Below are 17,508 nucleotides of genomic sequence, written 5' to 3'. Positions count from 1 at the left end.
AGGTTTTTTACATAAGATTTCCTTCCTCATTGATGTATTTTTTGAGTGCCTGGCTTGCTTACCAGTATCCTGTTTTTTCCCTGTTTTCCAGGGGTGCCCAACATACTGTTTTCATCTACATTTCATTATGCAGAGCAACCAGCCATCTGTTTTACCAAGTAATTACATCATCTTAACCCAGGATTTACCTACTGGCTTTTTTTATCCAGAGCTTTTAACTGCATCTTATGATTTACATTCAAGGATAGCGTTTGCTCATGTGTCATAGCATTGCAACAATGGAGGCAAATGCAAACACGTTTACACTGAATATCTGCTTGAAATGAATAAATATACTGAAATACTCGATATGAAGATAAAAGAATAAAAGTAAAAGAGGTTTAAAAAAGTAAAACAACACATTATTCAAATGATCTTACATCAGGAACAGAGGTTTACCCAAAATAAAAGGTAGAAAAATAAAAATGAATTAATAATGACTGCAATCTCAAGATTCAAAAGCTGGCTTATATGATTTGATCTTAAATTTACAATGAACCATTTTTCAGTTTTCCTCAGATTTTCGGGTAAGCATGTGTAAATGTGCCATGTGATTGTCCTATTACCTTCTTTAACAATAAAAACATAAATACAGTGATGAAATATTTGAACCTAATGGGAGATGTTTCCCAAAAGTTATTTATTTTTATGATAAAATATTCTCAATTATAAAAGTCTGAGTGGACCGTCAAGCAAACGTAGATAACTGACAGCTGACTGCGTTCACAATGTTAAAACTCATCTGTCAGTCACCATTCATGTTTAATCAATAAGGTGTCACCTCACAATAGGGGAGCAGCTTTCTCTGTCAGTTTCTCCACCTCTCTCTTCTTTTTCTCTTTTCTTTGCATATTGTGAATATCTAACAGTTATTTCTCCCCCATTGTCTTCAATTTCCAACTGTTTAACTGTTATAAAGTATGAAGTCCCACTGTGATGTTTGTGTTACTAAATGATGAGCTTTATGTTATCCTTACACTGTCACTCCTGCTGTTTCATTTTCTCATACTCTCTCTTTTTCTGTATCACAGCAGACCAAGATCGACACGCCTCCAGTAACAGCTATTGGAGCAAAGGCAGCGCCCGTCATGGCCAACAAAGCTGCCCAGCCCCCACTCACAGGCATAGGTAGAGTATATCCATCACATGCACACAGAATCCCACCAACATCCTCACGTCTTGCCAGCTGCTGCCCACTGTGTCTGTGTTATGTAACCAGCGTGTGCTGTCTCATCCAGTCTGAGATTAATCTGCAGATAATCCCACAATGGAAAACACAGGAGGGGTTTCACTTCATGGCAGCAGATCAGCCTGAGTGTGCCAAGTCACTAAGTAGAGACTTGGTCAATTAGTTGATTTGGTATTAAGTAATGCAGTTACAAAGTTCAGTTTCTTGGGAGTCAGTTTCTTGGCAACATCTGTAAAACACTTTTATATCTTATACTAAAAGTCAGTGCTGATGCAGGAGGTCATTTGTCTTTTTTGTAGTTTGGTAAGTAAACGGATAGCTCTTGCATCCCAAATTTAATTTGATCAACAGGTAATCGGCAACAGTTTCATCCCTATCAAGCATTTAAGTAATTATTAGGCAAAACATACACAAAAAAATAATAATTTACAACTTCTCTCATATGAATAATTGCTTCTGAATATTCTGAATACCCTGTGGCTTTGGGGCATTTGTTAGACAAAACAAGATGTCTGAATATGTCAACTAAGGACAATGTGTTAATTATTTTTCAGTATTTTTTTGACAATTCATTGTTTAATTAAACTTATTGTCAGTTTAATCTTTGATGAAAGTAATTACTAACTACTAATTACACACACACATGCATGTGTTCATTTAAGTAACATTGATTCAACAAGGGCCCATTCACTAGACCTTTTCAGGGGCCCAGCCTTGTCTGTAGGCGTACCTGGCTGCTGCCATAGACTGTTCCCTATCCAGCAAGTGTTTTTTAGTTGCTTAACTCCTTACTTTAAACATCTTGTCATTGATTGTCTCAAACTCTGAACCTACCTAATAATTGATCATAAATACTGACAGTGTGCTTGATTTTATTGTAGTTTTTTTTTTCCAGGAATAATTTTTAAAAAATTGGCATTTAATGTAATCCAGCATTTTAGAGAATTGTCCAATATCAGTGTTATTTTTGGTGAGTTTCACAGTTCATTAGTGGGTAACGAGTCACAATGATCACTTTGTGGTCAATGAGTCAGTCCTTTAGCATAGCTTTGTTGATAAGTAATTAGAAAGTTAGTTAGATTGACAGAAAACAGGGAGGAGGTCTCGGGGTGTCATGCAACTAAACACAGGAAGTCCATATACATTCAAACACAAGCACAAATCTGGTGGCGCTGCCCTGCTGGTGACCTGGGCTCATGCTGCTGCTTTTTATAACAATACTGCTTAAGGCTGCAGCGATTGTGCAACATTTCCATGATATTTTAACAATGGGGTCTGTGCAAAATGTGTTATGTGCAATATATATGTGCAGAATTTTGTATGTGCAATTTATGCTGCGATTTGGTATAGCAAGTGCTGTTGTGTTCAAGTGTGGTTTGTTTTATTGTGACTGTGAAGGCATTTATGGGAGCAGCATCGGTGACAATAAAGTATATCGCATTGCATCATATCGTATTGTATCGTCAGACCTTATAAGTAACGAGGGCTAGAGCCAAGAGGTAAGCGCTACATCAGTAGACTACCAGGGCAGGGAAAATTCAACAAGAGCACTTACTGCAACTGAAGGACAAGACATCTTTTCTACTTCCCATGCTTTTTGATTTACAAGTGATTTTTGGATAATGCAATAATAAGACACAGAGCACTTGACTTGACACCACAGATGTCATCATAGAAAAAAAAAATATGCACACCGACAGATGCCATCTATTATTAGACATGCACAAATACTGATTATTTCTTGATCCCTCTCTGTCTTTTCCCTTCCTCTCCTCTTGCTCTCTCCTCTGTCCTGTTATCCTCTCTTCATCTCTCTATTTTCCTGTCCAGGCTCCAAGGCAGCGCCCAGGCCAGGAGGTATTGGCAGTGCAGCTGCAGGTCAGCCTGGCATGGAGGGAGACAGCATGTTGTCCAAGATCCTCCCTGGATCCGCCGCTGAGCAGGCTGGCAAACTCGGAGAAGGTACATCAAACAAATCATTTAAAAAAGCACACTTCTAATAAGTGACATCAGTTGTGTTGGGAAGGTATCAACTATTGCTATTTATCATCACCATGTTACTGGCCTCATAATTGTTGGAGAAAGGCACTTCTCAAACTACTTTACTTTATTACTTGCCCTAAATAATAACCAATGGATGGATTATTGGATCAACCTACTGGTCCCAAACCCAAGGACCAAATGGGCTAAAATTGCCGTCAGCAACTGTAAACATTTCTTCTTCTTGAACAGTTTATCAAACAGCTAAAATGGAACGCAGATTGACTGAGGAGACGCAAAACATCCACAAATAGACACAACATGACTGCCATGTCCATTCTATAGCCTTGCACATTACCAAGTTGCTGCATTAATATGAACCCATAAGAGCACATTCAAGTTACACATCAACCAATGTGCCAAAATGGCAGGTAGATTTTATTACGACATATTACAATTTTATTCCCATTAAATAACTTTTTTCTCAAAATATCACAACTTTATCCTTTAAATCTCAGAGAGCTCAAATGAAATGTTTTGAGCGTGTTAAGTTTTGAGCAGAAGCAGAACTGCTGAAACACATGTGATCTTAGGTCCAGGGGTTTAGAAATGAATTAAAATGTATTAATTTATCATTAAAGAAGGTTCTGCAAAGAGGTGACTCCCCCAAACAAAAGACACAAATGAGGACTGAAGAGTAAATCATGCATACATGTTTGTTGACTCAGCAGGGGTTACATGAAATGATAAAGTTGATCTATAGCAGAAAAAAGAAATGAAAGCAAGAGAAAATGCCCGAAAGCCTCATTGCATTATACAGTATAATTATGGGTTCAAGCTCAAAGGGCTGAATCCCTATTGGTTTTGTTTTGACTTCTTTCTATTTTTTTCTTCAGAAATGTTTTTCGAATTCCCTCGAGAAGTTACATTTTAGACACATTGACTTCCCAGCAATGATTGGAAGTTGTATGCAAATGTTGCAAAAATTTATTTTTGAAAGGCCATAAAATGTGCAAATTTACCAGGATGCCGGTAATGAGGTGTTTGATATTCAAAATTTCTTGGAGGTGAACCCACAGACTCTGTTGAATATATGTCATCCCCAGTGTTAAAATGAAACCTACACCCTCGTGTTGTACTACCAAGTCCCTCAGTTCTCACAACTCGCTTAATATCTACTTAACCTCTTTTCTTGTCCACTTTCTCCAGCTATCTCCGGTTTTGGCAAGAAGTTCACCTCTTTCTTCTGAGGTGCTAAGATTAAGGTACATGTTTTCTTTTGCCCATTTCTTTGATGTATACCCAATAAGTCGTGCACAAAGTCAGACCTGCATAAGACAGATCATTTATATTACAGCAGCACTGAAAACACAGTAGGAGGATGATGTATTATCCAACGGGGCTTTTACTTTATGGGAAAGACTCTTACATTCAAAACATCTTCCCTCAAGTAGTTTGAAAGAAGCAGTTTGCAACTCAACTCAGATCTGAAGATTGTGCTTATTATTTATGAGTCTTTTAGAGCTCTCCTAAATAAAAGTCATGATACAGTTCATAGCATGACTACATCTGGAAATGCAGGGGAAGACCACTTTTTTTTGTTTCTCCGATGATACGAGGTAATTATCAGACAGCAAAAATAATTTTGGTCAATGATTCATTTACAAAGAGGTGGAAACTTTTATTTTTTCTGTCAGTGAACAAGTGTGTCTCAACATTAGGTATAAAAATAAATATCTGAGATGCTACTGGTTCAAAGTCTACAGGGATGTTGACAGAGAGCTACAGCGTGTTGTATTTTGACTCTTGTAGGCAGCAGAGAGTGGGCGTCTTAAAGTGGTTTAGTCAGAAAAGGCAGTGTGTTCTTAAAGCAGTGTGTCTGTGTCTTAGTGTTTGTGTGTTTTCTTCCCTGTCTGTGTTTCTTATTTTGGGTCCTCTGGCTGCTCTGCATGTGTGGTGTGAAAATTTAACATTCACAATGACAACTTATTCCTACTATGAGGCACTGTCTGCAACCGACAGGATAAGTGTTTACACAGGAAGTTATCACAGCTGAATACACAGTGCTGTGATGTAGGAGCATTAGGTCAATCATACACACACTGTGCATGCTGCCACCACCACCAGAGCTGTGGACGTGGACTTGACTCCCTCAAGATTTGATTTACTTAAGACTGGACTTCCAAAAGACACGAAACCAAAAACAAGTCTTCAACAGGTTTTGATATTTAAAAGTCCCAGAACAATGAAAAATAAATAAGACAGTGGCAGGCAGGCCTTGCATGGCCGCATATGTTGAATATTTTATCGTTGGGCCTGCACATTGAAAATGTTATTTTTATGGGCTGCATAGAAGGATGTTAATGATTTGTAACTTGACTTGACTTGCATTTTGCTTACAAAGGCATTTTCAGTGTTTTTCTTTCTAAAAGGACTCCAGATTTGCCTTTTAAACATGAAATCAAAGATAGTGTTTAAATGGACTATTTCTCCATTTGTTTGCAGGACTATGTAAATGTGAAATGACGAAGTCACGAGGCCCTGTACCAGAAAAACCTGCGAAGTTTCTCCTGTTTTTCTTTTACTCAAAGAGAGGCAGAAAGGAGAGAGGAGAACAGAGAGAAGAGCTGAGCATACTGGTGAGGATTTACATTATCATTTAACCTGCAAACACTGTAAATCTTTGTCGGTCATTTTATCTTTTACCACAGTTTCAGGCCGGGCCAACAGTTTGCAGATTTCATTCACCAGCTGTTTTCACTAATTACCTCAACCATCAAGCACAAGAGCTGATTATTGTAATCAGCTGCTGCAGTGATTAAACTGCATGTTTGGTTGCAACTTAAACTCTTAAGCCTTTTGTCCCAGTTCAACGGCATATTCATGTCAAATGAGAGATGGTCTTTTTAGAATATAATGTGAATTGACAATGTAACATTATATCCATTACAATTGGAATGGGCTTTAGGTAACATGACGCATCAATGTTTGTTTGTTTTTCAGTCATTTGTGTATCATCAGGCCTTAAGTCAGATGTATCAGAGCTTTCAGAAAAATCCATTTTCCAATTTCCCAGTTGTAATCACATCTTGGATTTTGACATGAACCGTATTTACAAATCTGACACTGGCAAGTATTTTCTACTCCGATATGAAATAAACACAGCCTAACCAGAACTAATAGTGCCTACTGGTAATCCTTAACATGTTAAGGAATGCATCTTAAAAAATGTTCACAGAGAAATTACCCACAGTTTCCTGGTTCCAGACATTTGAATCCTCCCACTCCAGCAACTTTACTCATTTGCCTGGTATTGTGACATGAAACAGTAAAGTCTCGATTGAAAAGTAATTGATCCAATCAGCACCAGAGGTAGGACTGACGATGTTGTCAAGCGATGCACCGGAAGGAATAGTTACAATGGCAACCACAAGGAGGACGCTGCTATTGAAGCTGATCTAAATCGACGTCTTCTTAACATTGCAGTGTTTTTTCTTTGTTCCACTCCATTCCTAAAACCTCTGCAGGGTTCCCACACATTTTCACTGACAAAATTTCAAAACCATTCCAAGGACCCAACTTTTTTTTTCTTGGCAAATTTGCCCAACGTTTTTAAACATATCAGATTAAATCTCTATTCAAACATAATTTCAGCTACATGAAGGGAGAGACCAAACCAATGGAGAAAATGAAGAAAAGTATGTGATAGTAAACAAAATCTTATCACACATCGACATATTAGAGCTATACTTTACATCCACAGCAACACAAAATAAATTTGCTGTTAAGTTACGTAACATTTAGGGTTATCTATGAAGATTTCTGCAACAGTTTCATTGCATACATCAAAAGTCCATTACTTTCCAAAACTTCCAATAATTTTACTGATTCCATGACTTTTCCAGGTCTGGAAAATGTGATAGTGTAATTCCATAACTTTTCCAGGTTTTCCATGACTGTGGGAACCCTGCATTGGCAAAACCAGTATATTGGCATGGCTACGCATCAGTGTGCGAATCAGATTAGATTTAGGGTGATACATTGGTCTCTAGTGATTGGTTTGGAAAACTGAATTGCCCTCCCCCCATGGAAATCAGGTAGAGTGGACGCAATGTCAGACTTAAGGTGGAAATGGAGAGGAACAAATTGATAATTCTGTTGGGCAACACCCACACATTATTTTAAATAAAATTCTGTACACTATATGGAAAATTCCATGATGTACAAGTATTTTTTTTTTACACGTTTTGACACAATTTGCGAATCGTCCATCTAACTCTTGACAACAAATTCAGTGGACACAATGGGACACAGAGTACTTTTTGTCCGGTCCAATAATGTCTCTATATATCATACGATGGATGTTTCTATTGTAATAATAACATCTCTGCTGCTTCCTCTTGCAGCCAACAAGGACTGGAATCCTTCGGATACTTCATGTCTCAGGCCTGGGCACACACTGGCAGAGAGAACGTGCTCCCTCTCTGGCAGCCAGAAAGTAAGTTACCTTTAACTTTGCGTAACTGATCCCATTGCAATGTAAAACTATCCCCTCCAAATTCTGTTCTTCAGAGTAAAAAAACTAAACATCTACTTTGTAGTTTTCGTTTGACTGTTATCATAATTAGGATTTTATTTCACATGTTTGAAGTATGCCACGTCTTTCTTGAAGCTACAACTGAAAGGAATCAGTGTCTGAAAAGTTTAAATCCTGAGCTTGGAAGGTTTAGAAGAATTAGAATTAGACAACCCCAAAAAGTTAGTTCTGAGCTGGAACCAAAAATAGAAGGTATTTCCAATATATTGTCATCTTAAGTCGCCACATATCACTACTTTTTCAGTAAACTTTCACATCTAGGTATCCCCCTGCACCTAATGTTGACGTTCCAGGATGCCATAACCAACGCTGGGATGTCAACAAAAGCACATGGTTATGTTTTGGCAACAAAAGCACTTGGCAACCGACGCTGGGATGTTAACAAAAGAGGATGGTTAGAATTTGGCTACAAAGGTACAGGGGGTTAGGTTTAGGCAACAAAAGCGCATGGTTTGATTTAGAAAAAAAAACATTATGGTCTGGCTCTACGTTCATTTGGGAAGTGAACACGGGGCTTTTGGGTGAAAGTCCAGGGTTTGTTGGATCCGAACGACCGCCCCTCTTACCCACCCATCCTCTAAGGGCCTTCCAGCTCCCTATATTACATTGTAACCATCAGTGAATCAACCAGATGCTGTCCAGCGGTGTATCATATGGCCACATCAGATTCCCTCCAGACGCGTTATAAATTGTCAGTGTATCATACTGCCATGCCGAGTGGCTTTTGGTGTCGTTATCTTACACTAAATCACTAACAAAGCGGCGGTATGTGACGGGTGTGGAATGAGAATGGCTGGTTTCTCTTGATCCGAAATGTGAACCGTGACGACATCAGTGGGCCTGTTATATTCTACATGTTTGAAAGAGAGAATGGAGAAGTCAAGGGAAAATTTGTTGGAAAAGAAGAGCGTGCAGTGGTCCCATCAGTAGTTGGGTGACGCTTGTGTTTTTTGGATAGAAACAAATAAATAACAGAACAAAAGTTTGATTGCAATGCGATCTGCCCTTTTGCTACAACTGTTTACTTTCATTGTGCTTTGTGCAATGCCCTCCATTTGTGCGACATCATTGATTACAATGGTTCCACACAAAAGTAGTTCTAAAACTCCTGATAGGAACTGGTTCAAGAACCAAAGCTAATTGTTTGAAAGGAGGTACAAGTGAATAAGATTCAAATTAAAACTGGAAAGTTAACTACAGCAGAATAATGTGTTCGGCTAGCACTGATTCTGTGCGTGTTTATTAAAGTAGTCATTTTCAAGGCTGATGGAAAGATATTAAAGCTTCATTTACAGCATCATTAAGCTCCCCACTGTAACCGACAGTCTATATTTATGTAGGTTTTGCATCATCCAGATCATGTGATTTTGCAGGATGACTCAGTACACCTGAAAATTATTGCTTTTAAAGAAGAATTCAGCTTTTGAAACCCATATGAGTTATTATATTTGCGTACTTTTCTTTAGCTTGGAAGGTTTACCATATTGTTAACAAACAGTCTTCAAAGAAACTTTTTAAAACTCCCAGTGCACTTTTTGACCTCTGTTTTATGAGGAAACAAAATATATTTGGCATGTTTCATAAACCTCAACATGGCACACATTATATTTTAGTGTGTAAGACCAAATGTAAATATAATTTGCTCGTAACAAAACACCACAGGGCATCTTTTTTTAAAATGAGGAAACAGAACAACATTTTTCTAACCCTCAAGAAACAAACTGAGCACAAAAGCGCAATTTTAATTTACTCATCACTTTGTCTTCAGGGCATTTGTACATCTGTAATTCTCCATCTCCATATCTCAATTTTTGTCATGCAGAGACAAGTTGCCTGCGCTGCTTGTTCCTCCAGTGCAGCCTGAAGCCAGTTTTGTCGTTGCTTCTGTGTTTTTGCAGCTGTTGTTTTGTGGTCTGCTCCTGAAATCACTGGCATCTGGATTGTTTGAGTTTTAAAAGCCTGCAGTCAGCTCGGCCAGAACCAAACCAGCAAAAGCAGTTGTTGTTCCAAGAACATGGCGCTGATAAATGTCTGATTTTCACCTAAACGACAGTGAAACATCAAAGAGGATCAGCCTTATAGCTCACTTTGTCTCTTGATAACCCAAAGAATCAAAGAAAAACGCTGCTCAAAACGAAAACTTAAACTAAACTGGCATCAGCATCTTTAATCACCATTCAGTGTGAGACACTGAGTCTCACAAACTGTGACGTCTTTCACAACACCTAGTTTGTTCCCTTTTGTTCTGACTGTGCAATGACTCTGCATCATTGCGCCATCGGTGCCTTTTGAAATCTAAAAATATCCAAGGTATATTTTGGGGTTTTTTATCTTCTCTTTGAGATGACCAAATAAAGGCCTCCCAGCTTAAATATATACCAGTGAAACAAACTCCTATAAAACAAAAAAATGCATTTGAAATTATAATATTAATAAAGAAAAACTCTTCCTAAATGGACTATAAACATGCCAAATTAGTCAGACCGTGCTCGAGTACTACCTATAATTTGTTTTTCACACGAATTAGCTTTAACTCCTTACAAATACAGTATTTGTAGGATAAAGGTTAAGAAGTAGAGGTTCGATTAATCACAGGTTTAACCTACATACTGTACATTACAAAAAATTTCTGATCGCTCATAATTCCGAAACCCCAAGAAAAATGTTCTACTGGACTGTGAACTCATTTTACTGACAGCTCACTATCCCAAAAACAAATGTGCTTTGCTCTGAAGGGCCATTTGTCCGGAGGCAATCTTCAAACAGAAGATTGTCAGCCATAACCTACTCTGCCATTGACTGGTTCACCTCGATATTCCAACATGTTCTTGTCCAAAGTCGTCACTTATCGCCGCTTTGTCAGTGGGCTTTTGCATCTACATATCAGCTGTAGGTATCCTCCTGCATCTGCTGTTGATCTCCTGGGATACCGCAACCAATGCTGGGTTTTCAACAGAAGCACATTGTTAGTATTAGGCAACAAACACACATGGTCAGGTGTATAAATAAACATCATGATTTGGCTCTACATTCATACGGGAAGCGAACACAAGGTTCCCAGGTGAACGTCCCAGGACCCATCCACTAACCAATCTCAAGCCTCTTGTCTAAACCTAACCAACTAAACTAGCCAATCAGAGGCAGAGTAGGGTAAGTCATGCCTTTGCCATAGTAGGAAGGTCTGATGACACATTATTCTGCATAATAATTATCCATATGCGTCTTTTTGAGGGAGTTTGTTTTCAATATACCAGGCTATTTTGACAAATTGACTTTGGTCCAATATATCTGGCTATTGGGGCTTCAGATTGATGAGCTGTTGGAACAATTGGCAGTCATGACCATTCAAGTCACGGTTGCTAGCATTGTTTTGCTGTGAACATTAGTTAGCTTCGAGCATTATTTGCCGAGAGTAGATTTTGTAGCGAAGTTAATAAAATTGACAGTGAATGTTTTGCAGACACATTCAACTGCATACGCTTACATAAAATATATCGCAAATTTGTCATGTATGACTGTATTTTTCAGCAGATAGGTTTGAGCAGTAATACCAGCTCATTCTGATACAGGGTGTCAATGTGTATTATGTGATTTAAGGCAGTAAAAAAAGAAGCACAGATAGGAAAATTGGTTACATCCTTCTTCTTTTTTCCTTTGGAAGTACAGTCTTTTGCCTGGTGCAGTGGGTTTGGAAATGTTTGATGCACCACGGGGGGATTAGCAAGCATTGATGTTGCTGCTGTATTTCAGAGTGAGCACAGCGTTGCATATGTGCCATAAAAGATAATGTACTGAGCCTGGACTCTGCATGTGTCTGTGTGCTGTGCAGTCATGCGATGACTAACTGCCTCATGTGACTCTCTCTCCTCCCACACTCTCTTGCTGCTGTCAAACATCACTGCTTTCTCCTCTTCTTCTGCTCTCACTTTAATGCTGTATTTCATCGCTCTCCTCTCTCTATCAGGATTTTCTTTCTCACTTTCTCTGCAGTTCTTGTTTCCTCTATAACTGTGAAGAACCATTTTTTGTTCTCTTCTGTTTGTACTTGCTTCCACCCACCTATGGAGAAAAATGTCTCGCTCTCTCAACTTTGGATACACTATATGGTCAGAAGTATCTGAGCCCCAAAACATGTCAAACTTAATGTGATAGTTGAACATCTCATTTCTAAACCATGGGTATTAGCCCTAAGGGTCTTAACACACCAAGTCGCCAGTTGGCCGTCAGTCAATGTCGAGCCACCAGGGAGCATATTTCACCCTAGTTTTTGCAGTGTGCCCCTCATTGTTGGTACTGGTTGGCTCTCGTGGGCTTTTTTTTTTTTTTTTTTTTTTTTTGTTTGCCAATTCAGCATGTTGAATCTGATAAATAAATTCATTCTGATGTGCAGTTCAGCTCAACGCACAAGAAGGGGACATTAAACAAACAACTAAAGTCAAAAGGGAGTGAGATCAAAACAAATTTGATACTTTAGGCGAGATTATTTTTTAGTCACAGTTCTTAAGCGGAAACAGTTTGGTGTTGTTTGTCTCAAAGTTCCCTGGCGCACAGTAAATATAATTTCAATATCGGGTGATTTTGGTAATGTGCTAACAAGCTAACAAAAGTCTTGAATGCATCCTGTCAGCTCTCTGGTTTCCCTTTTTTAAATAATGAATACAGACTACTGCCACCTGCTGGTATGGAGAGTTATTTCCTCTCAAGCAGGTGCAGAACATACATGCTAGTTGGCCGTCGTTCGTAGTCTGTCTGGTGTGTTCAAGTACACACAGGCGATGTGAGGCAACACAACACTTAGGCTTGTTGCCATAAGTTTTCCGATGTCAGTTTGGGGTGTCCGGACCTGAAGGTGTTGGATGGAGTTGAGGTCCGGCTCTTTGCAAATCAGCCAACTTCTCTCGCACCAGCTGGAAAACTGTGCACGGGGGAGATGTGTTGTTGAAACAGAAAAGGGCTTTCCCCAAACTCTTACCACAACACTGAAAAGATACAACTGTCAGAAATGTCATCATATGCTTTTGCATTCAAAAAAATCCCTTAACTGGAACTATTTGTCTATACTGTGTGTCCTTTTGGTCATATAATGCGTTTCCCCTCCCTCCATCTCTCTGTCCAGTGAGTCAGATCGCTGTTTGTTGTGTACCAGCCCTTTGGGGGAGTCGTGTGTTCACTGGATTATGTCTGATGCTGGTCACATACAAATATACAGCATGTTTGGAGCAGTTGATCTGAGTCAAGCACAGTGGAAGAGAAAATCAGAAGGCAGCAATTCTAAAATAAATAAATAAATAAATAAAAAAAGTAATGCATATAGTGTATATTCATTTGAGAAACACAGCTCCCAGAAAACTGCAGTTTATAGAGGGGGCAAAGACAATGTGTGTGTGTGTGTGATTATATACTCCAAAAGCAGGTCTGATTCCCTATTTGGCAAAAAATGAATAAATACGTATCTTTTATGATTATTTACAAATGTTAGTAAGACACATACATAAATCTAAGCCATTCATGACACAAAAAATGACAAATTAAGTCATTGTGTGTGTGTGTGCCAGTATGTTTTACAGGTTTAAGTGATGAAAACTATTAAAAGTCATTCTTACTTCTTCCTAAATTGACAAGGTACACTGAGCCTAAATCAGCAATGCAGAATATTTGCATTTAAGTGTCATTTGCAGGACTCATGGTGGAAATATATTGTAGAGACACTGGAGGCCTGAGTGGCTGCAGGCGATGCTCGTGTGTGGGGCACACAGGTGTTTTGCATTGTGGCTAATTACTGCGGTGTCTATGTAAACTCTGAAGAGCTCTCTCATTCTGTTTGGTCTGAAGCAGGGAGAAGGTTTATGACTAGATGCAAGGATGGGAAAGAAAGAGTCTGCAGCACGCAGACTGTGGAATAAGTTCTAGTTGAACAAATACCAAGGCAAAGTGTATGAAGCCCTTCTAGATTGCACAATGAAAGGCTTCAACTTCAGGGCTGTGAAGCAAATTTGAAGTGCCAGATTATACAAGATACTTCACTCCTGTTTTATTTCAGGCAGCAACGTAACATGTGCCCTTCCCATTGTATCGACAGGTGCTGTGTCAGCACAGGATGACATGTTGTCGGGGGATGTTAGGAATATCTCTGGCCATGCTCTCCGACGGCCTGGTGCAGCTGCCTCATGCTGGAAACACACAAAAACATATGAATAATGGGTTTTTAGAAAAAAACAACAACAAAAAAATGGCTGTTTTGGGGGCTTTTGCTGAATTCTGTCCATGTTTAGGTCCATTTTGTTGATTTTCACTTCGTAAAACTCAAAAGAAAACATGGTTTTGTTTTCCCAAAACATAATTGAAATATTTGCAAGCTTTTTTGATTGGAGCAGAAGTCCAGTCACCTTTGATTTATCAATAACAACTGGTTTATGAGCTGGCTGACCCTTCATGATCAGTGATGCATTTCCTGGGCTTACACACCACCTAGTGGCCAGGTTCATTTTTGCAGCATCACAACTCTATAAAGAAATAACTCATTTGAGTAAAGAAGCTCCCTGTGTGTCTTTGTCATTAAAAAATGTTTCCAAACTAATTACTTTCTCTACCAATAACTTCCAAGTACCTTTAATACACAAGACAGCTGGATAAAATTAGACTCATAGCACTGAATCAGATCATCGATTCTGACTATTGTGTAATTTCCCCCTCCTGTCTGTTGTGATCTAGTCTACGGTCACAAATGATTGCAAAGTTCCAGGTCCATTGCATTTTCCACTTCAATGCTCAGCACACCCAGACACTGTTGATTTGTTGGACCCCTGTGCTACAAGAGAGAGTTTTGTAATCAACAAATTGTTGAGTACAATTTTACATACTGAAAAGGCAGCAGTTTGTGTGTGCTAAACAATGTTTGCCATGGTATTTAATTAAGAGAAATATTCAAGGCTTTTTCTTATTTACAAAAAGACAAAAGTTACAGATGGCCACTTTGGTGGAGTGACAGCGGAATAAAACTTCTCATGCAAAGCATCTATGGTTACTGTACAATAGAGCAACGTGTTAATTATGAGTAAACATCCATTCATCTGCTTATCAGTTCACTGTTGGCTTTTTTTGTTATTTGGTTATTAATTTCATGATGTATTTACGGTCTTATGGTTTTGTAAAATGACATTGGGTGACTGGAAAGGCATTTAAGAATATAATGTAGCACTGATATTATTGTAATCTACAAAGATCTTTATAAACATATCAAATATACAGAGGCCTAAATGACTTTTTTTGTTTTTTCACAGATCATGCCAAGCCAACATGCATCTTTACATGGATTATGCTCCGTCCCCAGTCTTCACCACACTACCACGAAGCTTTCGAAATAACCTGTAGCAGTTAGATACATCTCCACCTTTTAATCACAAAAGAGCAACTGGCAGCCAAAAATGTCAGTTTTTTGGGTTTTGCCGCTCCCTGTCCGTGCCAGTAGAGAAAGCTCTACTAAGATCACTGGAGATCTTCGCAGCAGTTGAAGATGAGTGAACCAGTGAAAGCCATGCTCCACCTCAGCCCTCCATGTGGATTTAACACTGCAGCTTCAATGAAGGAAATAAGAGTGGTGCAATTCTACTCCCATACGCTGACGACTTCACCGTTTATATGAGAGCTGCTTTTTCCTGCTTACAGGAGATGGTAGCTTCACCACGGGCATGGTGGCATGTAGGATCCTTGGTTTCACAGTCCTGTGCTCAAACTACGAATAACAGCAACAAAGCTGCCTCTCTCTTTTCTGTCTCTTCTCAAAGTAAAAAAACAAACTAAAAAGAGCGGGGAAAATGAAATAAAACCTGTTGAAGTACTGCAGGTTTTTCTGGTACTAAAGACCTCATTTTACATCACCTGTCAGGAATCAATGGAAATGTCACACTGAATGAATAAGACAATGCTAACGACGTAGCCGTCACGCAGAGAACCGGTGTGTCGGCTTGCGTTTCTTTCCACGGTTTGTTTCTATCTACATTCCAGATTGGAACTGTTAAAACCTTTTGCTCCCCCTCTTCCTCACCTGTCTGCGTTTCTTGAATGCCGATTCTTCTTTATTTCTAATCCCCGCCCAACGATCCTCAACTTGCCATGTCTTTAAAGAAGTGTATAGTGGATTTAAAAAAAATGTAGGAATTTGGAATGCATGGAACTTTATATCCAAGACCTTACACTGTTCATCGTTACTAAACAGAGGCCATAAAGACACTGGGAAACACATCTTAGCTAGACGACGTAAACAATAACAAAGAAGAGAGATTTCCGGAGCAACACACAGGAATCAGGCCACGGGAATAAGAGGAGCCTTCGTTTTTTTACAGGAAAAAAAAATATCTATTGGTATTTGCAGTGAAGCTGTATGTGGTCGGGTTGTTTTTCAGCCATTACAAAGCCATTAAGACAACATTTACCTGCAGTGCTTGTGGTGATGGAGTTTCTCCAACTGCTCCACAACATTTGGCTCTCAGACATTGCTCATGTTGTTGTCGGTGGTTATCATTTCTTGTGTTATCTTTTCATTTTTTTCTAATTTAGTTTTGTTATTCGCCTGGTTTTTATGTTGCGGGTTAACAAATATCGCCTTAATCATTCTTAAATATTTTATTTTGAAGTAAAACTGGCATATTTTTTTATTACATCCTGTAAACGCATATTTTCATCCCACCCTTTTTTATGTACTAATATCAGCTGGAGCACTGGCCACAGGAAGATTAATTTATATTTTTTAAATTAACTTTGTTTTTGATAATTGTTTGTAAAATTATTTTTCTTTTATTTATGTTTTGTAATTTTTTGTTACCTCCATCATACCCCCCGTCTATTTTCTGACTCTTATTTATTATCAATACTTATAAAAGCAATAGAGTAAGAGAGTAAAGAGCACAATATTGTGTCATTTTAACAGTTGGTGGAGTAGAAATGTGTTGCCTCCGTCTGTCTTACTTACCACTGATGTACCGCTTAAGTCTGACTTAAACGTACCACCAAACGTACTCCAATATTGTACAACTGCTGTACTAATACACCAGAGAGCAGGAGCTCACCTGTAAACAAGAGTTTGGTACCACCCAGATCTTCTCCTCCAACCAACAGTGAGGCATCGCGTCTTCAATCAGCCAGTCAGTGGATGGAAGCGATACGCTGCTTGTATTGGCCAGCTGGAGTCTGATCTGAAAGCACTGCAGGGCAGCAGAGAGGCACTGAAAAGCAGACCAGTCACACATCGCGGCAGAACTGGACTAGACGTCGTCACCTGCGGGGGTTTGGGTTTCAGTGTGATTCTTCTGATCCTCCAAGATGGATGTTTATCGGGAGCCCCGCCGAGCTCCTTACACATCAGTGTGTGTCAGCATGTGTCGTCACTCTGTCAAATGTGCACAGCACGTGTGAAAGCACACTCGAAAAATGGTGTCAAAAAGAGAGAAAAAACAAAATCAGCACCCATGTGACTGAGGAACCAAAACTAACACAAAACTCGGTTGTGTGTCACAAAGTCACTTGCCTTTTTTTAACTTTTCATTTTCTATCGTGAAGGCGTCCAGACCTGTAACCCAACCCCTGAAAACCTCTCTCTCAGACCGTCAGTTGTCATGGAAACTTCTCAGGTCAGTGTTCTCCCTGCTGTTGCTCCTGCAGTGCATTGTGGGATCTGCGGTTCGGTACTCAAAAAACATTCTCTGTC

General features: G+C 39.1%; 1 protein-coding gene and 1 long non-coding RNA gene across 2 annotated transcripts in view; both read left to right on the top strand.

Moving 5' to 3' along the window:
- The window catches only part of bsna (bassoon presynaptic cytomatrix protein a), a 134,025-nt gene extending 128,209 nt beyond the window's left edge, over positions 1-5,816 (top strand). The window contains exons 11-14 of the mRNA XM_042491585.1: positions 1,071-1,167; positions 3,059-3,190; positions 4,418-4,473; positions 5,714-5,816. Coding sequence (XP_042347519.1) covers positions 1,071-1,167; positions 3,059-3,190; positions 4,418-4,458 — 270 coding nt within the window. The 3' untranslated portion in view covers positions 4,459-4,473; positions 5,714-5,816. The remainder of the gene's footprint in view (positions 1-1,070; positions 1,168-3,058; positions 3,191-4,417; positions 4,474-5,713) is intronic.
- On the top strand, positions 5,815-15,331 carry LOC121946822. Its single transcript, XR_006106045.1, has 3 exons — positions 5,815-5,847; positions 7,615-7,706; positions 15,086-15,331. It is a non-coding gene; the product is annotated as an uncharacterized LOC121946822 (long non-coding RNA).
- The last annotated feature ends 2,177 nt before the right edge of the window (positions 15,332-17,508 follow it).

Source organism: Plectropomus leopardus, chromosome 8 (genome assembly GCF_008729295.1).
Source record: "Plectropomus leopardus isolate mb chromosome 8, YSFRI_Pleo_2.0, whole genome shotgun sequence".
Lineage (NCBI taxonomy): Eukaryota > Metazoa > Chordata > Actinopteri > Perciformes > Serranidae > Plectropomus > Plectropomus leopardus.
This window is presented reverse-complemented; position numbering and strand designations above follow the sequence as displayed.